This window comes from Scyliorhinus torazame, chromosome 15, assembly GCF_047496885.1.
Source record: "Scyliorhinus torazame isolate Kashiwa2021f chromosome 15, sScyTor2.1, whole genome shotgun sequence".
Classification (NCBI taxonomy): domain Eukaryota; kingdom Metazoa; phylum Chordata; class Chondrichthyes; order Carcharhiniformes; family Scyliorhinidae; genus Scyliorhinus; species Scyliorhinus torazame.
The window spans coordinates 113,327,169-113,353,932 of NC_092721.1; the positions used below are offsets into that span (position 1 = coordinate 113,327,169).

Here is a 26,764-nt window from a genome sequence, read left to right on the forward strand (position 1 = left end):
GCATCATCGACGCCAGCAACAGCCCCTGGAGAGCCCAAGTGGTAGTTGTAAAGACTGGGGAGAAACACAGGATGGTTGTTGACTACAGTCAGACCATCAATCGGTACACGCAGCTCGACGCGTACCTCCTCCCACGCATATCTGATATGGTCAATCAGATTGCACAGTACCGAGTCTTCTCTACAGTGGACCTGAAATCTGCCTACCACCTGCTCCCCATCCGCAAGGTGGACCGCCAATACACTGCGTTCGAAGCAGACAGCCGCCTTTACCACTTCCTTAGGGTTCCTTTCGCCGTCACTAATGGTGTCTCGGTCTTCCAACGGGAGATGGACTGAATGGTTGACCGGTACGGACTGCGGGCCACCTTCCCGTACCTAGATAACGTCACATCTGCGGCCACGACCAGCAGGACCACAACGCTAACCTTTTCATATTTCTCCAGACCGCCAAACTCCTGAACCTCACATATAACAAGGAGAAGTGCGTGTTCAGCACCAACCGCTTAGCCATCCTTGGCTGTGTTGTGCAAAATGGAGTTCTAGGGCCTGACCCCGACCGCATGTGCCCCCTCATGGAACTCCCCCTCCCCCACTGCCCCTAGGCCCTCAAACGATGCCTGGGGTTCTTCTCCTATTATGCCCAGTGGGTCCCTAATTATGCAGACAAGGCCCGCCCACTCATCCACTCCACAGTTTTCCCCCTGACGGCTGAGGCCCACCAGGCCTTCAACCGTATCAAGGCTGGCATCGCCAAGGACGAGACCCTCCCCTTTCAGGTCGAGAGCGATGCATCAGATGTCGCTCTTGCCGCCGCCCTCAACCAGGCAGGCAGGCCCGTGGCATTCTTTTCCCGCACCCTCCATGCCTCCGAAATTCAGCACTCCTCTGTCAAAAAGGAGGCCCAAGCTATCGTTGAAGCTGTGTGGCATTGGAGGCATTACCTGGCCGGCAGGAGATTCACTCTCCTCACTGACCAACGGTCGGTTGCCTTCATGTTCAATAATACACAATGGGGCAAGGTCAAAAATGATAAAATCTTAAGGTGGAGGATCGAGCTCTCCACCTACAATTAAGAGATTTTGTATCGCTCCGGTAAACTCAATGAGCCCCCCGATTCCCTATCCCGAGATACAGGTGCCAGCGCACAAGTGGACCGACTCCGGGCCCTACACGATGGCCTCTGTCACCCAGGGGTCATCCGGTTATTTCACTTCATAAAAGCCCGCAACCTACCCTACTCCATTGCGGAAGTCATGGCGGTCACCAACGACTGCCAGGTCTGCGCGGAGTGCAAACTGCACCGGCCAGACCGTGCGCACCTGGTGAAGGCCTCATGTTCCTTTGAACGCCTCAGCATGGACTTCAAAGGGCCCCTCCCCTCCTCCGACCGAAACTTGTACTTCCTGAACATGGTCGATGAATACTCCAGATTCCCCTTCGCCATCCCATGCCCCGATATGGAGCGGGATTCTCCGACCCCCCCGCCGGGTCAGAGAATCGCCGGGGGCAGGCGTGAATCCCGCCCCCGCTGGTTGCTGAATTCTCCGGCACCGGATATTCGGCGGGGGCGGGAATCGCGCCGCTCCGGTTGGCGGGCCCCCCCCCGGGCGATTCTCCGGCAGTCCCGCTGCTGGAATGCCTGTCCCGCCGGCGAGAATCAAACGGGCATGTACGGTGGCGCAGTGGTTAGTATTGCTGCTGTCCAACACGAAGGACCCCGGTTCAATCCCGGCCCTGGGTTACTGTCCGTGTGGAGTTTGCACATTCTCCCCGTGTTTGTGTGGGCTTCACTCTCTCAACCCAAAGATGTGCAGGGTAGGTGAATTGGCCACGCTAAATTGCCCTTTAATTGGAAAAAAAGAATTGAGTACTCTAAATTTATTTTTAAAAAACAATGATCGTGTCATGCAACCAGAATCTGGAGTCATGGTTCTACCTAACTCTGCCATGAAGCAGAGTGACATACTAAGTGAATCTAACTTCACTCTGGAGACAGGTCAGATCTGACATCTAAGGTATGAGGGTGAAGCAGAAACCACTTTGCAGACATGCAAAACTTATGGTGTCGATGTACCCCCACAAATAGGTGAAAAGCACTTGGGATATAAAATCATTGCAGTAGCAACTCCGTGTTATGAATTAAAATTGATGGATTGAAAAACACATGGGGCTGGATTCTCCGCAGCCCCGCACCGAAATCGGGCCCAGCGCCGGTCTGGCGATTCTCCGGGGCCCGAGAATCGGCGATTCCGCGGATTACTCCGCGCGGGTGGGGGCCCATTGCTACAGGCCCGCTCAGCGATCCTCCGCTCCCAACCGGCCAAGTTCCCGATGGCGTGGTTCGAACCACCTATTGCCATTCGGGAACCTCGCATGGCGGCTGTGGACTCAGTCCGCGGCTGCCCTGGTGGGGAGGCGGGGGGGATCGGGCCCCAGGGGGGGGCCTTCTGAGCGACCGGGGAACAGATCGGGCCGGGCTGACCTTCAGCACGCGGCCGATCGGTGGGGGGGCTTACCTTTTCCAGCTGTCTCCACGGTACGTGATCGCCATGGTGCCAGGTGCGGCCACTGTAGGCCTCCGCCGTGGGTATGCGCGGACTCCAGACCGGAGGTGCGGGGCCCATATCCGCAGCTGAAGCTGCGTGAATCACTCCATCACACTATGCCACATGGTTTCTATAGTGATATTTATTCTTTTGAATTGAAGATAAGGGGCGGGATACTCCGACCCCTCGCCGGGTCGGAGAATCACCGGGGGCTGGTGTGAATCCCGCCCCCGCCGGTTGCCGAATACTCCGGCACCGGATATTCGGCGGGGGCCGGAATTGCGCCGCGCCGGTTGGCGGGCCCCTCCGGCGATTCTCCGGCCCGGATGGGCCGAAGTCCCGCTGCTGGAATGCCTGTCCTGCCGGCGTGGATTAAACCACCTCTCTTACCGGCGGGACAAGGCGGCGCGGGCAGGCTCCGGGATCCTGGGGCGGGGCGATCTGGCCCCGGGGGGGTGCCCCCACAGTGGCCTGGCCCTCGATCGGGGCCCACCGATCCGCGGGCGGGCCTGTGCCGTGGGGGCACTGTTTTCCTTCCGCCTTCGCCATGGTCTCCACCATGGCGGGGGCGGAAGAGACCCCCTCCACTGCGCATGTGCGGGGATGCCGTGAGCGGCCGCTGACGCTCCCGCGCATGCGCTGCCCGGCAAAGTCAGTATCGCGCCAGCTGGCGGGGGACCAAAGGCCTTTCCCGCCAGCTGGCGGGGCGGAAATCAGTCCGGCGCGAGCCTAACCCCTCAAGGTTAGGGCTCGGCCCCTCAAGATGCGGAGACCGCCGCACCTTTGGGGCGGCGCGATGCCAGACTGATTCGTGCTGTTTTTGGCACCGGTCAGCGGACATCGCGCCGATTGCGGAGAATTCCGCCCAAGAAATTTATAGAATAGAATCTCTACAGTGCAGAAGGATGCCCTTCGGCCCATTGAGGCTGCACTGACCCTCCGAAAGAGCGCCTCAACCAACCCACTCCCACGCCCCATCTCCTCAACCCCACCCAAATTGCACATTTCTGGACAATTTATCATGGCCAATTAATCCCCTGAAATGTTGGAACAGGGCGGCAGCAGTTTGACGGCATGAAAAAGAATGAAAATTAATATGTGGAACATTTGTCTTTCTTCAGCTGTGAAATCTGTAAACAGAAACTTCGTAAGTGTCCCTCTGTTTTTAAATCTATATTGTAATCAATGAGACTCCTTTTTCGTGACTTAATAAACTGCAACACATTTAACACTGATAGCTTGAAACCCTCCATTTAGCTGAATCTTTTTTTGTTTGGAGTAACTTTAGCAAAGAGCTACAAGAATAAGTGAATAAATGGGAATGATATGCATCCTGTTTTTGAGTTCCTAATCCTGTTACTGAAAGTGGTCACCTTCATGCTTTTGCGTTTCTTTTGTATCACAAAATAATTAAAACTGGAGAATTTCTGAATCCCTCTGCCATGTCCAGCAGCATGTTTGTCTTTACCATTCTTTGTCTGGAACTCGCCTATCCTGTTATGAAAATTAACTCATTACCTCAATAACTAAAGTGATTCTTTTAGATTTTACCTTCTCTCTGAGGATTTTTGATAAACAAAGAAATTGCAGGGAAATCCAATTTATGTGAATATACCTGCTTCGATTTTATTTGAATAATTTAGAAAGCTTCTTAAATTTGTTCATTGAAAATGCTATTGTTTTGTCAGTCTGGCGAGCTTCGACAAAATGTCTTTTTTCAGCAATACTCAAGTTCTATACTACCAAACGACTATTTAATTCAACTTCATTCAACTGAACCATTAGAAACAACTTCATAATCAAACATTTTTTAAATCCCATGAGTGGATGTAACTGAAGCAGAAAACCAAGTAATTCTGTAATTAATATTTGATCATTCAAGATCAACCAGATTTGATCTGTTTAATCTGAATAGCTTTTATTTCAGGATGGCTACATGGAAGGTGCAAGCTACACATTGCACTTTTTCAGAGCATTTGAAGAGCGTTTTTACTTTGGAATGACATATATTTTTTTGAAATTGTAACCAGTGGAGAGTGTTCTTTAGATTGTGTTATTACAAGTGTTGACTTACTAATAGGATCTGCCTCTTCAATTTTGATCCATAAAAATATTTGATAAATCTGGCTGGCTTTTATCAAAGCATTAACCTACCTCAAATAAATTGTTTAAAAAAGCAGACAGTAAAATATCATGTAAAAATCCTTGTTTATATTTTTCATGAGGCAGTTAACCTGTTGGTTTGGTGGGTTGATGCTTCATTAAAAATAGCAGAGAGGAATTCTATGATTCTATGAACACGTGACTAATATCCTACAGTGTAATACACTTATGCTAAAACCTAAGTAAATGCAAATAGGGTAAGAAAGTCTCATTACACTGGGATCTCATTTTAAAAACATGCAAACTTGTTGAAACATTTGATATGTCTTGAAGTGAAAACATGTTTACTTTGTCATTGTTAATATCTTCTGAATGAAAAAAAGCTTTAAGTGTAAAAGCTGAAGGTCTTTAAGGATTTTTTTTAAAATTGGCTATGACTTATACATAGCAACCTTGAACAGCCAACAATTGCGAAGACCATTCGTCTAAGTAGCATGTTTATGCAATAATGTTTCAATCAGGTCTTAAATTGCTTTCCATCTGTTTTGTTTGAACCTATGACTGACAAGTTTTTAATTAAATGTGATATTTCATACATTTTCTGTAGAATCTCAGCTACCCTTTGTATCACAAAAGAACACTGAGGAAACAGTAGTTATCATCAGCTTGCAAGAGGAATAGGCAGACCATTTAAGGATGGCCTCTGTGATCCCTATTTTATTGTAATCTTATTAAATCCTTATTGTTAAAAGGAATTAACTGCTAAGAGTGTAAAAAATCCTTTTATTCCTGCTTGACCTGGGCACTGAACTGCTGCATCTTTGACAATAATACAAGGATTTGCCTGTGTCTCCCACAGAGATTTGCGCAGTAGACTGTAGCGGCCATGGAATTTGCATTGGAGGCACCTGTCGCTGTGACGAAGGTTGGATGGGCAGCATCTGTGATCAACGAGCGTGTCACCCACGCTGCAATGAGCATGGAACTTGTAAGGATGGCAAGTGTGAATGCAGCCCTGGCTGGAATGGAGAGCACTGCACTATCGGTAGGACTTAAGAAAAGCATGTTTAATCTATTTGCACTACTTAGTCTAGCATGAGAGGTTTTTTAATGGGATTTTAAACTTCTGTTGTGAATTTTCATTTGTGAATGAGTAAGTATCCTTTTGAGCAAAAGAGATGGGAACACTTTGACTATTTCATTGTTGAATTAACTTTGCGGCTTGCAGTACAGGAAGCCCCTTCTATTACCCTGTAGTTCAAAATCATATTTGTAAAAAACAGTGTGGTTTAATTCTAATTTTAAAAAGCCACTATTAATTGTGAGGCCTTGACCAGTACAGATATCAGGGAAGCTTAAAATATCAATAAAAGTAAGAGTTCCCTCCCATATTAATTCAAAATCATTTATTTTTGATCATTTTAGATCAGAATTGATTATTTAAAATTCATACTTCAACAGTTTTGTTGATATATTGATTTTTAGAGGTAACTTTGAAGCCAGCTTTACCTGCAGGACAGTATCTCTCCTATTTGAACACTGCACTAATCTTATTCCATGCTATGAGTACTTAGCTCTAATCTGTAAGAGCTAGGAACACAGAGAGCAAACGTACACCTTAGTTGAATTTCATAACAGGATCTTAGCTTCAAAGATAATGGGTGAGATCTACTGGCCATTTCAAGCCCGAACAGGAGGGAGACGTGGCCGGTAGATGCTGATTGAAGCCTCCCGTAGGCTTCCTAGCAACAAGTATGCCTTGCGAGATCTACCCACATCTCACGAGGTGTCGAAATAAGGATCCGATCAAGCTGCGCTCGCAAGTAAGTCTTAAACCTACTAAGGCATACTCACCTGGGATCTACCAGCCCCCGTATCTAAAGGCCTTCCCACGGAAGCCCTACCCGGACACCGTTCAATACTGGTCCACACAAACCAAGCCATCGGAAGCCCTTGAGTGGTCAGATAAAGAGTATGGTGGCTCCCTGGGCCACACCCAGAATGTGGGTACCATGGCACTGCCAAGGTGCCTGGGTGGCACTGCCAAGCTGGTAAGAGTACTGGTAAGGGTGCCCAGGTGCCAGAGTGGTACAGTCAAGGGCCAGGGCCCAAGAGGCCTCATGCCCAAGAAAGGAGGCTAGAGGGCGGTATGTAGGGTGGGAGAGTGCAGGGCAGGTAAGAAGGGACTTGGAAAGTTGGGGGGTGACGGATGGAGGTCCTGGAAGGAGGGCCTGTAAGAGGGCCTGCGATGGGCCTAAAGTGAGGGGGACCCCAGTGACCATATAGCAGGGTGTCCTCATGGTGGGGGGCAAATGCATGGGATAATGTCTGGGGGCTGATATTGTCCATGCGTGGCGTGTGTGGGGGACCCACAAGCTAATTTGGAAATTGGGCACCTTTCAAAATGGTGGCCCGATCTCCGAGGAGCCAAATCTGGCCAGCACGTTCAGCTCCTCAGGAATGAAAATAATTCTGAGGGCTTGATTGAACTAAATGGAACAAAGTCCCATAGCGAGCGCGTTTAGCTGGGTGTTTCCCAGCATTCACAGAGCCGAGAAACACATGGCTATACAAGGCGACTTGCATTGCATAAGGGGCCTCAGCGGAGAACGCGTGGCCGAGGCCACACAAAGCCCCGTTTTGCACACTGAGGAGCACGCCTGCCGGAATGTTCCAATGTAGCGAGAGATTGGGACGTGATTTTTAAATGGCATCCCGACCTCCAAGGCCACCAAAGTGATCCCCCACTGCCCCCAAGCCTGAACGCATTAAGGGAGGTGCACATGACATCTCATAGAATTTACAGTGCAGAAGGAGGCCATTCAGCCCATCAACCCTGCACTGGCTCTTGGAAAGGGCATCCTACATAGGCCTACACCTCCACCCTATCACTGTAAACCAGTAACCCCACCTAATCGTTTTAGGACATCAAGGGCAATTTAACATGGTCAATCCACCTAACCTGCACATCTTTGAACTGTGGGAGGAAACCGGAGCACCCGGAGGAAACCCACGCAGACACGGAGAGAACGTGCAGACTCCGCCAAGACAGTTACCCAAGCGGGAATCAAACCTGGGACCCTGGCGCTGTGAAGCAACAGTGCTAATCACTGCGACCGTGCTAACCACTGTGCTATCGACAATTTGCGATTGTCACAGTCCTAAACCAATGGTATTTTAATGAAAAGTAGGATGACTGTACCAGACGTAAGTAATATTTCTGGGCAAAAACAAAATAATGAAAAAATATTTACTCTCATTGTCAACCTCTACAGACAATGGCTAATATTATTCCCACTTTCTATTTGTGTTTTAGTCTTTGCATGAATATTTTCTTTATCTCTTGTTCTATTTGTGTCAATATGTGACTTGCTTTACAAATGGGCATAAATGTGTCACATTTCTGAATGTGACACATTTCTCCTCTAAAGCAACATAAAATGCTGGTTTTGTGTCAATGAAATGTAAAATCAAAACTAATGGTGATGTTTACATCTGAAAACATCAAGCCTAATGTGAGATGGGCAACAGTAGCATCTTGTTGCTTAACTGTTTAATGTGTAGAGATTTTCAGAGGAGTGCATCATTTATTTTTAGTATTGATTATTTGCACATTATCTTGTTTCAATCGACATATAACATGTTCTTTCAATAACAAGAACTGGTACTGACATGATGAAATCTCTTCAAAAAAAGTTGTGGAGCCAAGAGTTAGATATACAGGCAGAGTGCCGTTCAAAAAAGGGGCTGGATTTTACAGTTTTCAGTGAATAAATTAAATCAAAAAAGCATACAAATGCTGCCACCTTCACCAGCTACATCCAGCCATGGCCCAATTGGCAGGCCTCTACTTCTCCTCTTGGCCAACCCCTCATACCAGGTGTAAAGCAATCCTATCTGATGCCTGAAAAATGGAGTGGTCAATGAAACATTTCATACAATGGGTAATTATCAAGCTCAATTGCTTGGGAACTGTTTATATAAAAATGGTCGATGGATTTCAATTTCCTCACACACTTGCCTTCCGTAATATTGGAGATTGATGTGACGACATTGGATTGCCTACCCGTATTATCACGCCAAACTTTACGTACACACGTCAGTTAGCAGGGGTTGGGGGAGGGGGACTAGTCCACCTGATTTATCGCCCCAGGTTTCTGGATATTTTTCTATTCAAATTGCATTTTCATTGAATACTAAACACATGATTAAGTAATCAGTGATTCTGATGCCAAGGGGACAAATTCCACAATACTTATCAAATTCAAAAGATACCAAATATCTACTTGGATGTGCGAGTGCCTAATCTAGATGTTACTTTGGTATGCTCTGTTCCTCTTTTGATATCCTTAATTACATTGGACAACATTGGGATACAAGAAAACCATCCATCCCGTGAGCCTGTTCTATCTCGAATTAGCTTATAGGTGATCTGTACCTCCATTGAATTTATCCTCCTCAATAATCCTTATTTAATAAAACTCTTTCAATTTCAATATGGAAAAATCAACTGACCAAGCATCCAGAACATTCTAGTAGGGAGATTTCCAGATTTTTATAAGAATTGTGTGAAAAAGCATTCCTACATTTCCAAATGGTCCAGGTTTAACTTTAGGATTAGTCCACTTCTGCAGATTCTTCACCACCAGAGTAAATAGTTTCTCTATACTAAATCCCTTCATCATTTTCAACATCAGATCACTCATAAATCTTCTGAACATAAAGCAATCTTAGCTAAATTATGTACTCCATCCTTATACGTTAACCTTTAAGCACCAGCATAACCCCGGTGAATTTTGCTGTACCCACTCAAAGTCTAGAATGTCTCTTGTGAGGTTTGGTGCCAAGCTTGGAACTCACGAGTCAAAATGAGATGTGATCAAGTCCCTGTACAACTGAAGCAAAACTTCCTCCCCTTTATATTAACCAAAAGGCTAATTTTCCATGTGGCTTTTTGAGCAGTTCTCCCCCAGATTGATGGAATCTTTATGGGCACTTGGAATAGTTACTTCAAATTCACATGGGATATGTAGTGCTTCAAAAGGCTTATCCATATATGAGATGTTAATCCTTCTGACACTGAAAGTATTTTTCTTTGGTTCAATACATTTCTGCATTCGGTATTTTTAAATCATTGCTATGTAAGAACGTAAGAAATAGAACCAGGTGTAGACATTTGGCCCCTCAAACCTGGCTCCTCCATTCAATAAGATCACGGCTGATCTGATTGCCCACTTTCCTGCCTAACCTTTGACTCTCTCGTAGTTCAGAAATCTGTCTAACTCTTGAATATATTCAATGACCCAGGCTCCACTGTTCTATCAGAAGAGAATTCTAATGATGATTGATCCTCTGAAACAAGAAATTCTCCCTCATCTCCATTTTAAATAGGAGATCCCTTATTATGAAAATGTGTCCCCTAATTCTAGATTTGACCTCAAGGGGAAACATTCTCTCAGCATCTGCCCTATCAAACCTCCTCAGAATCTTATATGTTTCAATAAGCACACCTCTCATTCTTGTAAACTCCGATGAATACAGACCCAACCTGCTCAATCTTTCCTCATTGGAGAAATCAGCCTAGTGAACGTTTTTGAACTGCCTTTAGTACAAGCACATTCCTCCTTAAATAAGATAACCAAGACAGTACTCCAGGTGTGATGTCATCAATGCCCTGTACAGTTGTATCAAGACTTCCCTGATTTTATCCCCCATCCTTCTTGCAATAAAGGCTAATATCCATTTACATTCCTAATTATTTACTGTGCTTGCAGGCCAAACTTTTGTGATTTGTGTACGAGGACATGCAGGTTCCTCTCTACCATAGCATTCTGCAAACACTTTCTCCATTTAAAAAATATTCTGCATTGCTATTCTTCCGAGCAAAGCGGGTACCCCATTTCTCCCATTAAGCATCGTCTGACAGTGTTTTGCCCATTCATTTACCTATCTATATACCTGTACAGATTCTTTATGTTCTCCTTACAGTCTGCTTTTGTACCTGTTTTTATATTCTCAGCGAAGTTGGCCACAATTCACTTGTTCGCCAATATGAAAATCTCCCATTTATCACCACTTTCTGCCAGAATGTTACACTCCCAGCCTGGCAGGTTCTGAGGCGGGGAAGGGAAGCATAAAATAGCATGGACAGGATTCCCTCTGGTATCTCGCCAACCCAGACACGGGTTGATGATGCGACATACAGGAAGGGGGATGTGCCTCAATTGGAAGACCTCCAGATTAGGAACACCCTCCCCTCAGGAACCGGGGAACTCCGGCCCTCCCTTCCTTCCTTCCACCACAACCCATCTCCCAGCCTCCTCCCTGACACCTAGGTCTCTCCGCCACCCTCGACCAATTCCCCAGGATATCTCCTAACCTCCCGGCCCAGAAACTCTGGTATTCACCAGTACAGTGACCCCGAGACTTAGTCTCAGACATATTGCTGCAGTACCTCTCCCAGCTTCTGCTGCACTGTGCTTGGATACCTGGATAGCCATTGGCTAATCTGATTGGCTGACTTTACCCCAAGAGGGAAAGCCTGTCCAAGTGTGGATGGAAATGTCGTCTGCTGCCCATTAATGCTTATTAGAGCCTGAAATGGCAGTGGGACTGTCGGAGTCAGCAGGAATGCATTCCTTGCTGACTCTCAGGATGATGGGTGCCAAGCGCTTGCCATTCTGAAAATGCAGATGACTGTTTCCTCCTCATTTAACTATTCCCCTATCCATGCTAACATATTACCTCAAGTAGTATGAATTTGTGTAGTAACTTTTTTATGTGGCAACTTATCAAAATGCCTTTTAGAAATCTCAATATACTGCATCTATTGGTCTCCCTTTATCCACCATGATTGTTACATTCTCAAAGAATTCTAATAAATTTGTCAAACATGATTTCCCTGTCGTAAAACCACGTTGACTCTGCTTGATTTTCTAAATGCCCTGCTGCTCCTTACCTTAGAATGGATCCTGGCATTTTCGCAGTGACAGCTGGTAGGTTAACTGGGCTAGTTTCCTGCTTTCTCGCACCCTTCTTTCTTAAATAGAGGTGTTACATTTACAGTTTTCTAATCTGCATTGGACCTTTCCAAAATCTAGGGAATTTTGGAAGATTACCATCCACCATCTCTACAAACACTTTTTTTAATACGCTAGGATGTAGGCATTAGGTGCAGGGGACTTGTCAACCTTTAGTCCCATTTGTTTACTCTTTTTCTCGTAATAGATTGTTTTAAGTTTCTCCCTCTCTTTTGCTGCATGATTTTATCCTATTAGTAACGGAATGCTTTTGTGTCTTCCACCGTAACAGATATAAAATACTGTTCAAAGTCGCTTCTATTTCCATATTTCCCATTATGAGTTCTACAGTCTCATCCTCTAAGATAACAACAATCACTTCAGCTACTCTCTTGTTTTTATATATTTGAAAGTTTACTGCCTGTCTTTCTATTTCTTCCTAGTTTACTCCCATATTCTAGTTCCTCCCTCTTTATTATGTTTTTCGTCATCCTTTGTTGGTTTCTAAAATGTCTGGCCTACCACAAAACTTCACAGCATCGCACACCTTTTCTTTCAATTTGATGGCATCATTCACTTGTTTGGTTGGCCACGAAGTGCATCCTTTTTTTCAGACTCTTTCCCTTGAAATGGAATATATCTTTGTTAAGAGGTATGAAGTATCTCCTTAAATTTATGCCACTGCTGATCTATCATCTCACCATTTTACCTATTCCCTCAGTTCACGGTAGCCAACTTTGTCTTCCTACCTTTATATTACCTTTATTTAACTGAAGGCACCCGTTTCAGACCCAAATCCTGCCCTCAAACTGAATGTGAAATTCTGTCATGTTATGATCACTCTTATCTAGAGGATCATTTACTATGTTTCTGGATTACATAACAACATTTTAATCTGAATCACTTGTGGCTCATCATCATCGTTCCATTTCCACCCTGAAAAGCATCAGCAATTACAGAACTCCAAGCTATGTGCTCTCTCTCTCTTCCGTTAAATGAAGGTAATATAAAGGTAGGAGTTCTGTAAGTTAAATAAAGATAATATAAAGGTAGGAAGACAAAGTTGGCTACCGTGAACTGAGGGAATAGGTAAAATGGTGAGGTGATAGATCAGCAGTGGCAGGAATTTAAGGAGATACTTCATACCTCTTAACAAAGATATATCCCATTTTGCAGCACAGTAGCACAAGTGGCTAGCACTGTGGCTTCATCAATCTGAGCGATCATCTCCAGCATGGATATCATTCACAGACACCATACCCTTAAACCAGTGCTCCCAAACTGTTTTCCAATGTGATCCCATTTTAGAACATGAAAATTGACATCACCCATGATACCTCATCAAAGCCGAAACAGCAATAAAGCAACATAATTATTAAAGTTCACATATTATAGATCAACATATAATAATAAATCATAAACATTAGAAAACCTGTGTTTTTAAAATACTTTGTACAAAGCTAACATTTTATGTCTACATATAGTTTTCAGCCAAGCGCTCCACATTCCCCAGTGGCAGTGAAGCCCCTTTCCCCAACAACCCTAAATACAGTAATCAGCCCCTCTTTCATCATCATCCCCCATCCCCTCCCTCCTTGCCACCTCTTGGTCCAGTTAAAGTGACAGCAAAGCAGAGTCGCCAGGCTGGAGTAAGGAGTAAGGACAACAGGAGCTGAAGCCTTGTAAAGTTAGAAGCCAGCACTCACCTTCCAGCTCAGCTGCATAGCCTCCTGGTTTGTCCCAAATTGTGTTCCACTTGTCTGCCTCTGTCTGTCCCAAATTGGCACACAAATGTCCCGGGCCCATGCGGCACTCACCACTAAAAAGGTTTTCTGAGGTCAGAGAGCAGCTTGGAATCAGCATCTACCCCTTGTCAATTGGTGACAAGCAGTCAGTGAAGCCAGCCAGAGTCTCGGTATTGTTGCCTTGAAGAAGAGAGAGCTTGCAACGCCATGTGGTTTGGAAACTGCTGTCTTAAACTGAGGGTAGTGCAGTTGATGTAGTTTACATGGATTTCAGCAAAGCCTTTGACAAGATCCTACATGGGAGACTTATTAAGAAGGCAAATACACATGGGATATAGGATGATTTGATAAGGTGGATTCATAGTTGGCTTAGCGGTAGGAGATAGACAGTGATGATAGATGGCTGCTTTAGTGTCTGGAAGCCAGTGACTAGTGGCATTCCACAGGGATCTGTGTTGGGCCCCCTATTGTTTGTCATTTATATAAATGGCATATATGACTATGCGGGGGGTAGGATCAGTAAGTTGGATGACACAGAGATTGGCCGGGTGGTTAACAGTGAGGTTGAGTGCCTTGGCTTCCAGGAAGATATAGATGGGATGGTCAAATGATAGGTGGCAGATGGAATTTAACCCTGAGAAGTGTGAGGTGATACACTTCGGAAGCAGTAATTTTGTAGAACAAAGGGACCCTGGCGTGTTTGTCCATAGATCTCTGAAGGCAGAAGAACAGGTTAATAGGGTAGTGAAAAAGGCATATGGGACACTAGCTTTTATCAATTGGGGCATAGATTACAAAAGCATGGAGGTCCTGATGAAGCTGTATAGAACTTTGGTGAGGCCACAGCTGGAGTACCGAAGTTCTGGCCGCCACATTATAGGAAGGATGTAATTGCACTGCAGGGGGTGCAGAGAAGATTCACCAGAATGTTGCTTGGGATGGAACATTTAAGTTATAAAGAGAGGTTGGATAGATTTGGGTTGTTTTCTCTGGAGCAGAGAAGACTGAGGGGTGGCCTGATTGAGGTGTACAAGATTCTGAGGGGCAGAGACAGAGTGGATCGGGAGCAGCTGTTCCCCTTAGTTGAAGAGTCAGTTACAAGGAATTCCAAGTGAGTGGTGGGAGGTTTAGAGGGGATTTAAAGACAAGCTTTTTTACCCAGAGAGTGGGGACGTCTGGAATGCACTGCCTGGGACGGTGGTAGAGGTGGGATGCCTCGCATCCTTTACAAAGTACCTGGATGAGTACTTGGCATGCCATTAACATTCAAGACTATGGGTCAAGTGCTGGCAAGTGGGATTAAGTAGGCAGGTCAGGGCCTTCCATGCGTAGGTGCAGACTCAATGGGTCGAAGGGCCTCTTCTGCACTGTAGTATTCTGTGATCATCAGAGATTGATCACAGCATTTTCTTGGTGATTTCAAAAATGTCCTGTAAACAAGAGTAAAGAAGAATTTCATTTTGTTAAAAGGGTTCAGACATAAAAGGAAAAATATGTTGGGAATGCAAATTTAATATTTGAAATCTTGTGGAAAGTAGTGTATAATAAGGATTTTTATGACATGAACATATTATTCGGATTTCCTACATGTAACACAAGTCACAATTCCACTCCAAATTATGGTCATTGTTGTGCAGTCATTACAGCACAGAATGAGACCATTCAGGCCACTATGCTGGCTCTCCGTAGAGCATTCCAATCAGTCCCATTCCCCCACTCTATCCCAATAGCCCTGTATTACCTTTATTGCCTTTGCCACAAGTGCTTTCAAGTGCATCGCACTTTGTATAGTGAAAATACTTTGTACCAACAATGATCTCAATAGTTTGTGCTTGGAAAGTTGGATAATCTGTACCTCAGTTTTATTCAGTTGGGCATTTTGTGTTGGGTGAAGTTTTTCTGGCAGTGAAATGTCACCACAGAACTGTAGTCCCAACCTTGAGGTTTCATTCATATTTTTACTGAGTGAAAAATATAAAAACAGCGCTGAAGATGAAGCCATGCCACCGAAAACGAAAATGACACAAACCTTTTGTTACCATGTTGTTTCTTGACATTGCTTTCCTGCCTTTTTCTATGTCCTACTTTTCTTTTTGTTTTGTGATAATTGATTAACCTTTAATGTCTCTTAGCTTGTAGGAATGTTCTTTTTTCAACCTTTCCTGAATGCCCTTTCTGCTTTATCTCTCAAGCTCACTATCTGGATAAGGTAGTGAAAGGTATGGTTTTATTCCTATGTCTTCAGTAAACTGTTCATGATGTGATTCAAAGTTCACCTTTTAGAATTTATAATTCTGTCGCTGTTACAAGAATGTTTTATCAGTCTTCTGTGATCTACTTAGGTTTATTCATTGCCTTCAGTTGTAATATGACCTGTTGCTGTAGTTACTGTACTTCAAAACTATTTTATTTTTCCATTGATAATATTCCAGCAAATTGTAATTGCAATCATGCCATTGACCCAAGGTTTTAATCCATCATGAATTACTTTGGGCTCACTTGGGTTCCTCAGGGAGAACCGGAAGAAATGTTGCTGCAAACATGCCCATAGATTTTGACGTTTCCATTCTCCTTCCAAAATTTAATAGACGCATGCATCTAAAGTATGAGAATGGAGAGAACCAAGCAATCGTGCTGTGATTGTTGAAAATACGAGTTACTTCAAAGGCTGATATTTAAGCCTCCCAAATTATGCAAGTGTCTAGTGTGAAGTTTTGTCATATGTGGCTCAACAATTATAATAGATTCACGTGTGTAGAATCCTAACAAATTAATATTTATCAGGAGGACTGGTTGTCCACCCCACTTGCCTCAAACTTCAGGTGTTCGATTACATTTTAACTGTTTCTCCAGCATCTGTACTTAATCAAAGATCAAAAATATACAGACCTAATAAATCTTTGAATTGATGGTGAAAAATTTCACAAATTCACATTAGGGAAACCTGTATGTAGTTATATAATCCATCAAGGGCAATTTCATAAACTACTTGATTTTCAAAATTGTTTGTTGAGCTTGCTGTTGGTCAATTGTTTCAATCTCTTGTACACTTCATTGGCAAGCAGAACTACTGTTCCACAGTCAGAAAAATTACAGACGAATATAGCGATTGTCTAGAGTGCCCAGCTCTGATGAAAGGTTTGCTCCTGAAGTAGTTACCCATCCTTTCTTTTTATAGATACCTTCCATCCTGTTGTGTACGTCAGCCTTTTCTTCTTTGATTTTTCAATCCTTAGCTATATTCATTAATGCCTGAACAAAATTAGGGAAACATGCTTCTACAATCCTGAACAAAAAATACAAATTTCAGTATAATATTATTGTGATATTGAATTCTACTTGTTGCTGCTGAAAGGAACTAGAGATGTTTTTTGTGACTAGTTTATTGATGAATGAAAATTACACAGAACCCTGCAAAACAATGTAACACATTTTTTAAAGGAAAAGGAAATTGTATGTGTTTTGTTGTGAACAGCAGCTGTTTGAGGCTTTTAGCAGATATGTTGCATCTTCCATAGTTTGGGAACTAAACTGCACCAAGAAGCACCCATTTGTAAGGCACTATGCGGCCAACTAAGAGTCAAAAATGGGGTCGAAGATATGCATATGTATTTCCAATGAGAAGCGTGCAGGACTCCAAATTGATAAAAAGAGTTTGTATGCATTACAAATACAATATCTCCCTGGCTCATGCAAACTAGTGTCCTGGATCTCACCGAATGCAGATTCTCCCATTATAGCCTCTAAAATATGCAGTGTTAGTCTCTGAGCTGGTGGCTGCAAGTGTAAGACTGAGTGATGGTGACTCTTCATCTTAACTCCATAACTTCTGACTAGGAAGGTTTCTGTTCTTGAGTGTCTAAAATGAAAAATGGACAGGGTTGAGTTATGGTGAGGGAAGAGAAGAAAGTAAGAAGTGTACGCTTACACTTCTCAGTCATAGAGATTTTGGGATGAGGGAGAAGAGGCCAAGACCTCGGTGTTGCTCCCCTTCATGCTGGCTAACACTATATCCTCCATCGGGGTTAAAACATGCAATTGTGCTTGTGCTCTCCAGCTCTTATCCACTATCTCCTGTTAAGTGTCACCTTCTCTTGCATGATGGAGGGAAGTGTGTCAGTTTGGGCTGAATTTTATACTAGCATTCCAATTCCAATGTTAGGATTAATTCAAGATCAGGACCCGAGAAACCAAGTGGTGTGACATGGCCAATTAAGAAGATGCCTCTGTGCTCACCATCCAATTAACGACGGTGGATGATTCCATCATCGGGAGGCCCACTCAGCATGGTCCGTGGACATTGCTGCCTCTGCCTTCTCAGAGTGGGCGATGCTAGCCACCAGCAGGAGCTGTCGTGAGAAGGAAGAGGGTGCCATTGAAGTAGGGCAAGCTTCAACAGAGACAGCCTGTACCAAGGCCACCCATGCATAATCAGTAAACCTTGGTGCAAGTTCAGTCATTCTTTAATACAGCTGGAGCACCATTCAATTCACAAAGGACTCCCACCACTTCTTGCTCCTCTCCTTTAAGAAATGCAGGCTGCATTTGAGTAACACGAACCATCTAGAATAGTGGACCCCCAATTGATGTAATCAGTCACGGAACAGCACGGGTAACACAGGATGCACGCAACAATAATTTAGAACAGTTGGTACCACCAATTTACTGTGCGAGCTTCAATGTAATGAGCAGACGTTAGTTAATCTAGTACCCACAATCCGCTCACCCATTTTCAAGGGTTATCTAGTTCAGTGTTTTTCAAACTTTTTTCCCGCGGGCCCATTTTTGCCAACCGGCCAACCTTCGGGACCCACGCCAGCCAGCCGTCATGACCCACGCCGGCCGAACGTTGCGACCCACTATTTTTGCTTCCTTTAAATCCGACAGGTGAGCCTGCTTGGTCCTCATGATCTCACTTGTTTTGTCATTCAATGTTACATTTCTGTATGGGTTGTCCATCAGAGGTCCTGGAGCTCACACCAGCACAGCCTTGTCCTGTTGTGGACCCTCCTGAACAGCTCACATCAACACTGCTTTGTCCTGCTGTGGATTCTCCTGAACCATTCTCTCCAGCAGGTTTAGTTGTGATATCCTGGCGTGTTTGTGTCTCTGGCCCATTTTATTCTTCCTTATTACAAAACGACCCATTTTAAATTTTACAGTCATGTTGCTTGTTTGCTGCTGACAAAATGGAGGAATCATAATCACGCCCAGAGCACGTGACGTCAGTGTTCGGGGCGGGTGACCTGCTCTCTGCCGTTGCTTCAGGCAGGAAGACTACATTGAATTTTTAAAAAACTCTTCTCCTGGGTCAGTGCGCTGACGACAGGAGAAGGCGGTGTTTCTTGCTGGACTGCGGGCATGCGCACTGATGAGTGGGCACGCACGCACAGCCGCCCACATTTTGAAAGCCTGTTGCGGCCGTCATTTTAAAGCTGGTCGCAGCCGGCATTTTTAAAAGCCGGCTGCCGCAGCAGTTGTGCATTAAGTCCCGCGATCGGGAACGCCGCGATGGATGGCTCCGCGACCCTCCCGACACCCGCCTGCGATCCACCTGTGGGTCACGACCCTGACTTTGAAAATGACTGGTCCAGTTTAATACCTTCACATTTTACTGATGAGCATCTTACAATGAACCATGCGTTCTCAGTTTACATAATGGAGATAGGTGGTTTCTTTCCCGAAAGAAAGCCAGTAATTATTTTGAGGATACAATGGTGCAAAACACTGATATTGTCAAGCGAAATAATCCTGATACATTTTAAGTTAATAACTTCACTATTGTTGAATTTAGGTTGAGTCATTGTGTTGAACAAACAGTAAAAAGTGTTGGTTTCAAACATCTATACCAACATGAACTGAACTACAGTCACAAAATTAAACAGAAAGTGCTGCAAAACCGCAACAAGTCTGGCAGCATCTGTGGAGCGAGAAACTAGTGTTTCGAGTCCAATATGGCTGCTTCGAAATATAATATTGGACTCAAAGCGTTAACTTTGTTTCTCTCTCCACAGATGCTGACGGAATTGCTGAGTTTTTCAAGCATTTTCTCTTTTCATTTCAGATCTTCAGCATTCAAAGTATTTTGCTTTCTTCACAAATTTAAGTTGTATTGTTGCTGTTTCTTGCCTTTTAATTAGTGCCATCAAAAGTACAGTGAAGCATTGGAAGAATATATGACCGGAAGTGATTGTTTTTAAGAACTTTTTTTTTATTCGTTCATGTGTGACACTTTTTTGTAGTTTATGTAACGTTCAATAAATTTATTTAATTCAATAATTTCCATTTGTGAATACAGGTAAAACATAGCTGCTTATTAAAATAATTTGGTAAAGCATCTAGGGCGTCATTCTCCGACCCCCCACCGGGTCGGAGAATGGCCGTTGGCCGCCGTGAATCCTGCCACCGCCGAAGTCTCCGCTCCCGGAGATTGGGCGGGGGCGGGAATCCGGCCGCGCCGGTTGGCGGGACCCCCCGCTGGATTCTCCGACCCGGATGGGCCGAAGTCCCGCCCAGGAATTGCCTGTCCCGCCGACGTAAATCAAACCTGGTATTTACCGGCGGGACCAGGCGGCGTGGGCGGGCTCCGGGGTCCTGGGGGGGCGCAGGGCGATCTGAGCCCGGGGGGTGCCCCCACGGTGGCCTGGCCCGCGATCGGGGCCCACCGATCCGCGGGCGGGCTTGTGCCGGGGGGGCACTCTTTCCCTTCCGCCTCCGCTACGGCCTCCACCATGGCGGAGGCGGAAGAGACTCTCCCCACTGCGCATGCGCGGGAAACTGACAGCGGCCGCTGACGCTTTCGCGCATGCGCTGGGAAACTGACAGCGGCCGCTGACGCTCCCGCGCATGCGCCGCATTTCCGCGCCAGCTGGCGGGGAAACAAACGCCATTTCCGCCAGCTGGCGGGGCGGAAATCCCTCCGGCGTCGGCTTAGCCCCTCAATGTTGGGGCTAGGCCGCCAAAGATGCGGAGCCTTCCGCACCTTTGGGCCGGCGCGATGCCCGTCTGATTGGCGCCGGCTTTGGCGCCAGTCGGCGGACATCCCGCCGTTGGGTGAGAATTTTGCCCCTATTCTCCAAAGGTTATATACACATTATCACAAGAATGGATAGTGATGAAAACAGATTTGCCCAAGGTAAAGTTGACATTTGTTGCATGAAATAGAAAAGGACAATGAATCCAATTTTTTGCAGATGTCAAGAATGCGGTGGAAAGAGCATTATATTGGGGGGACCCTTGGGTGAATCACCGAACTTAGGGGGAATCAAAATTCTCAATTCTTGGCTATACATCTGCAGGAATGAAATAAGTACAATGCAGAAAAAATACCGTAGGGAATCATCGAGGAATTTTGGAGATATTCTTTTCGTAATTGGCACAGGTTTGCCATCTTTTTTTTCACCCATCCCAGGAAATTACAGGTGGGGTTCAAGGTTGTGTTTATTATGATGCAGATAACATGACAACTCTAATGGGCAAACAGGGTCGGCCAGTGGGTCATTTCCTGTCGATCTATTTTTGTAAGTTTATAATTGTAGTAACCAAGTAAAGATGAAATTGAGCTAACAGAGAAAGAAATTGTGAAATGCAGCTAGATTTTAACCTGAAAAAAATTCTGGCAGGTAATTAGGATTGCTGAAAATATAGTGTAGATAAAGGAGATTCCTCTAAAGCAATCAGGGAAGGGACAGTTCCAGTCTGCTACAAATTGAATCTTAAGTGAGATTCCCCAGGAGAAGGCAGCATACACTCGCAGAGAGAAAGCAGACTGGAGGGGGTCGGTCAGAACTGCGGCCCCTCACAGCCACAGAGCAGCGGGCATTGGACCTGGTGAATACAGGCAGCACGGTAGCATTGTGGATAGCACAATTGCTTCACAGATCCAGGGTCCCAGGTTCGATTCCGGCTTGGGTCACTGTCTGTGCGGAGTCTGCACATCCTCCCCGTGTCTGCGTGGGTTTCCTCCGGGTGCTCCGGTTTCCTCCCACAGTCCAAAGATGTGCGGGTTAGGTGGATTGGCCATGATAAATTGCCCTCAGTGTCCAAAATTGCCCTTAGTGTTGGGTGGGGTTACTGGGTTATGGGGATAGTGTGGAGGTGTTGACCTTGGGTAGGGTGCTCTTTCCAAGAGGTGCAGACTCGATGGGCCGAATGGCCTCCTTCTGCACTGTAAATTCTATGATAATTCTATGGTTGGCAGGCCCAGAGAGTGGGCAGTCACCAAGGAGGTGATCAGCATCTGGGAGCCAAGTGAGCCCCCGTTGAATTGCGGTGTCCCAATGGCATGCATGGCACCACCCCTCCATCACCCACAACCTAGCACCTCATCATCTCCACACCACCCCCACCCAGCATCCCACCACCTCCACACTGCCTCTCCACCTTCCCACCACCTCCACAGCACCCCTCCACCTCCCCACCCAGCACCCCACCATCTCCACACCACCCCTACCCAGCATCCCACCACCTCCACACTGCCCCTCCACCTTCCCACCCAGCATCCCACCACCTCCACATCGCCTCTCCACATTCCCACCACCTCCACAGCACCCCTCTACCTCCCCACCCAGCACCCCACCATCTCCACACCACCCCCACCCAGCATCCCACCACCTCCACACTGCCCCTCCACCTTCCCACCACCTCCACAGCACCCCTCCACCTCCACACCCAGCACCCCACCATCTCCACACCACCCCCACCCAGCATCCCACCACCTCCACACTGCCCCTCCACCTCCCCAGCCAGCACCCCACCACCTCCACATCACCCCCACCCCAGCCTCCCATCTCCACACCACCCACACCCCAGCACCCCACCACCTCCACACTGCCCCTCCACCTTCTCACCGAGCACCCCACCACCTCCACACCACCCCTGCACCTCCCAACCCAGCACCCCACCATCTTCACAACACCCCCATCCCAGCATCTCCACACAGCCACTCCACCTCCCCACCCAGCACCACACCATTTCCACACCCCTCCACCACCCCCAACCCCGCACCCCACCACCCCCACCCGTGATAAGGAGACTAAAACGGCACACAATACACCTGATGACATCTCACCAAAGCTCTATATAATTTCTCAAAGTCATCTTTGCTCCTGTCGTCAAATTATCTTGCTCGTGCCAACATTTCAATTGCCTTCTTTATTGCTTGCAGTACCTGTGTGTTAGGTTTCAGTAACCCATGGATAAGGGCGCCCAAGTTCCTCTGAAGTTCAACATTTCCCAATCTCTCATAGTTTAAGAAATACTCTGTAATTCTGTCTTTCCTACCAAAGTGGATAACCGCACATATTTTCACATTGTATTTTATCTGCCAATTTTTTACTCACTCACTTAGCTTCTCGGAAACCCCTTGAAACGTTTTTTGCATTCTCTGCCAAACTCCCACTCCCACCTAGTTTTATGTCATCTGCAAACTTGGAAATATTACATTTAATCCCCACATCCAGAACATTGATATACTTTGTGAATATCTGGAACCCAAGAACTGATCCTTGCATACCGCACTGGTCACAGCCTGCCGATGATCTATTTATTCCTACTCACTGTTTTCTGTTTGTTAACCATTTCTCAATCCATGCCAGTGTGTTCCCCTAATTTCATGTGCTCTAATTGTGTTTACCAACCTCTTCTATGGGAGCTTATCAAATGCTTTCTGAAAATTTAAATACATCACATCCACCGATTCCCCTTTATCCATTCTGCTGGTTACATCCTTGAATAACCCCAGCAGGTTTATTAAACATGATTTTTCTTCTATAAATCCATTTTGACTCTGCCAATCTTACCATTAATTTCTAAGGGTGAGATTTTCCAACGCCCCCATGACGTGGTTTACGGCGGAGGTGGCGGCCCACACCGTCTGCCATTAAGGAACCCGAGGGGCAAGAACGACTGGAAAATCCCACCCTATGTGTCCTGTTATCATATCCTTTATTATAGGTTCTAATATTTTTCCTACTTCTGATCTCAGACTAACATGTCTGTAGATCCCTGTTTTCTTGCTCCCTCCATTCTTTAATAGTGGAGTTACATTATTTTCTACTTCCAGTCTGCAGGAATCATTCCAGAATTTTGAAAGGTGACCACGAATGCATTTACTATCTCTACAGCCACCTGTTCAGGCCCAGGAGTTTTATCTACTTTAAGTCCCATTAATTTCTCTCATACATTTTTTACTAATATGAATATTTGCAATGATTCCTTTACACTATTCCTTTGGTTTTCCGTTATTTGTGGGAGGTTTTCGTACCTTTCCCTGTCAAGACAACCTAAAACAGAAATTCCCACCTTAAGTCAACAGACTTTTGGCTGTTCTGCAAATGTTTCAGTCCCGCTCACTCTGATTCCCATTGTAGGCAGGACTGGGAAACCTCAGCCAAAGTATTTGTTTAGTTTCTCAGCCATTTCCTTATTCCCTATTATAAATTCTTGTAATAGGCCTGAATTTGTGTTTGCCAATCTTCTCCTTTTTACATCCCGATAGGAGATTTTATGTCCACTTTTATGTTTTTCGTCAGTTGATGGTACAGCTCCCACTTTCCCCAGTGCTCAATGAATCGAAACCCATTTCCCGCACCAAACATTGAGCCACGCATTCCCTTTTATAATCTTATTTATCCGAGGCCAATTTGCACATGGCTCAATAATAATCCAGAGATTATTACCTTTGAGGTGCTGCATTTCAATTTTGTTCCTAGCTTCTCACTCTCTGTGCAGAACCTCTTTCCTGGGATGTTGGTGCCTCCTGGACCATAACCACTGGATCCTCTCTCTCCCACTGCGTGTTTTTCTCCAGCCCAAACAGATATTCCAAACCCTAGCACTGGGCAGACAACACAGCTGTCTTCACTCAAGCTCTCAACTGGGGAGAACTGTGTCTAACACCCTGACTATACAGCCTCCTATCACTAACACTAATTCCTCTTTGCTTCACCATGGTCAGTCCTTCTGCTCATCCATACAGGTAGAAAGCACCTTGTACCTGTTGGACAAAAGTGGTGCGTCTTCTCCATCATTGCATACTACTTCCCCTTACCTGCCTGAGTTTCAGTCACATCCTCCTGTCCCTAACCGCTGACCAACTCTAAGGTTCTGCCTAAACTAAGGTGAATGGCTATCTCCTGGAAAATGTCACGGTAACTTTCCCTCTCCCTGATGCCCTCCAATGTCTACAACTCAGACTCCAGCTCAGCAGCTTGGAGCTGAAGTCACCCAAGCTGCAGAGACATCCTGCAGATTTGGTTGTCAGGGATTGCAGTGCATTCCACAGATCCCCACATGCTGCCATCACAGCACCCCATTTCTGTCATTTTGACCTGCCATTTCTGTCCAACCTTATTTATTTAATTAGTCAATGAATTAATCATTTACACAGATAAAGTAATATAAATTTGCACCCACCTAGCTTGGAGACAGGAAAAGAAACTCAGCAACCACTGGAGGCTCATGAATAGTAGCACCTCTTTCCCCCTCTCCTTCAAAAAAACAAGAGGCCTGTGCCAAAATTGGAAGAGCTGTGCCACAGAGTAATCCAGCAACAGCCTGACATTGTCATACTCATGAAATCATACTTTACAGGAAATGTCCCAGCCACCACCATCGCCATCCTGGGTATGCCTTGTACCACGGAGAGGACAGATCCACAAGAGGTGGCGGTAGCACAGTGGTTTACACTCAGGAGGGAGTTGCCTCAAGTGTCCTCACATCAACTCTGGACCCCATGAGGTCTCATGACATCAGGTCAAAGATGGCCAAGGAAATCTCCTGCTTCTCACCACCTACCATCTTCCCTCAGCTGATGAATCCGTACTCCTCCATGATGAACACCTCTTAGAGGAAGCACTGAGAGTGGCAAGGGTGCAGAATGTACTCTGGGTGGGGGACTTCAATGTGCATCACCAACAGACTTGCCAGCACCACCACTGGCTGAGTACTAAAGGACATAACTGCTGGATGTGGTTTGCCGTAGGTGGTGAAGGGACCCACATGAGGGAAAAAAACCTACTTGACCTCATCCTCACCAACCTACCTGCCGCAGATGCATCTTTCCATGACAGACCTGGGCTGTTAAGTGGTAAGTAGCATTTGCGCCACACAAGTGCCAGGCAATGACCATTTCCAACAAGTATCCAAACATCACCCTTGAGATTGAATGGCATTGCCTCATTGATTCTCCCACTATCAACATCCTAGGATAAAGATTGACCAGAAACTGAATTAGACCAGCCATATAAATAGTGTAGCTGCAAGAGCAGGTCAAAGGTTGGGAAATCTGCAGTGAGTAACTCACCTCCTGACCCACCCAAATCCTGTCCACCATCTATAAGACACAAGTCCACTTGCATGGATGAGCATAGATCCAACAATCCTCAAGAGGCTTGACACCATAAAGCAACTCACTTTATTGGGACCACATCCGCTAGCTTTAACATCCACTCCTTCCACCACCGATGCACAGTGGCAGCAACTCACCAAGGCTTCTTGACAGCAATTTCCACAACCCCGACCACCTAAAAGGCCAAGGACAGCAGATGAATGGGAACAGCACCGCCTGCAAGTTCCCCTCCAAGCTAAACATCACCCTGACTTGGAACTATATTGCCTTATTGTTGCAGGGGCCAAATACCTGGAATTCTATCCTAACAGGACTGTGGGTGTACCTACACCACATGGACAGCAATGATTCAAGAAGGTTCACCACCGGCTAGTGATGGACGCACCGCAAAATCATTTTTTTAAATGGCCAACCCACATTTCACCAACACATATACCACACACCTTAGTGGGCCCTCATGCAGTCTTAAAATGGGTGGCACAGTGTGAGCAACACTACGAATGATCAGGAGGAGGTGACGGAGGCAGAGGCAGCTGTGTGCAGTCCCCATCGGACATGGAAACGTTATATTCAGCTGGGCGGAGATATGTGCCGCACTCTGAATGTATGCAGGAGCAACGCGTTGACATATGCATAATGTATGAGACAGTCTGTGGCAAGTATCGGTCAGTAGCACTAATGGCACAAAGCTGTGTGGAGTGGATGCCTGTAGTGACTGAATTGGTGTTTATTCAGATGCCCAAAAGAGCCATTAAAGGACTGAGGATGTCAGAGATGATGTTGTTGGGGCCACCCTTCTAAGAGCACTGTCATCAACATCCGACACCTTGGCCTCCCTGACTGTGGTACCATCTGTACAACAAGGACCTGTGGGCGTCCCCTACAGTGTCATTGGTGGAGATGCCTCTGGAGGTACACCAGTTGGCATCTCCAAGATGACGATGACTATTATGGACATCTCAGACACAAACAGAGAGACACAAGTGAGCAGACTGCTTCC

At 45.8% G+C, this 26,764-nt stretch overlaps 1 protein-coding gene across 11 annotated transcripts in view; it reads left to right on the forward strand.

Annotated features, from left to right (window-relative positions):
• Positions 1-26,764, forward strand: part of tenm4 (teneurin transmembrane protein 4) — a 3,407,721-nt gene that overhangs the window by 3,213,114 nt on the left and 167,843 nt on the right. For 9 of the 11 annotated variants that reach the window (XM_072476554.1, XM_072476555.1, XM_072476556.1 and 6 more), the window contains 2 exons: positions 5,511-5,696; positions 15,608-15,634. In XM_072476554.1, coding sequence (XP_072332655.1) covers positions 5,511-5,696; positions 15,608-15,634 — 213 coding nt within the window. The remainder of the gene's footprint in view (positions 1-5,510; positions 5,697-15,607; positions 15,635-26,764) is intronic. The other 2 variants (XM_072476558.1, XM_072476559.1) reach the window with 1 other exon arrangement.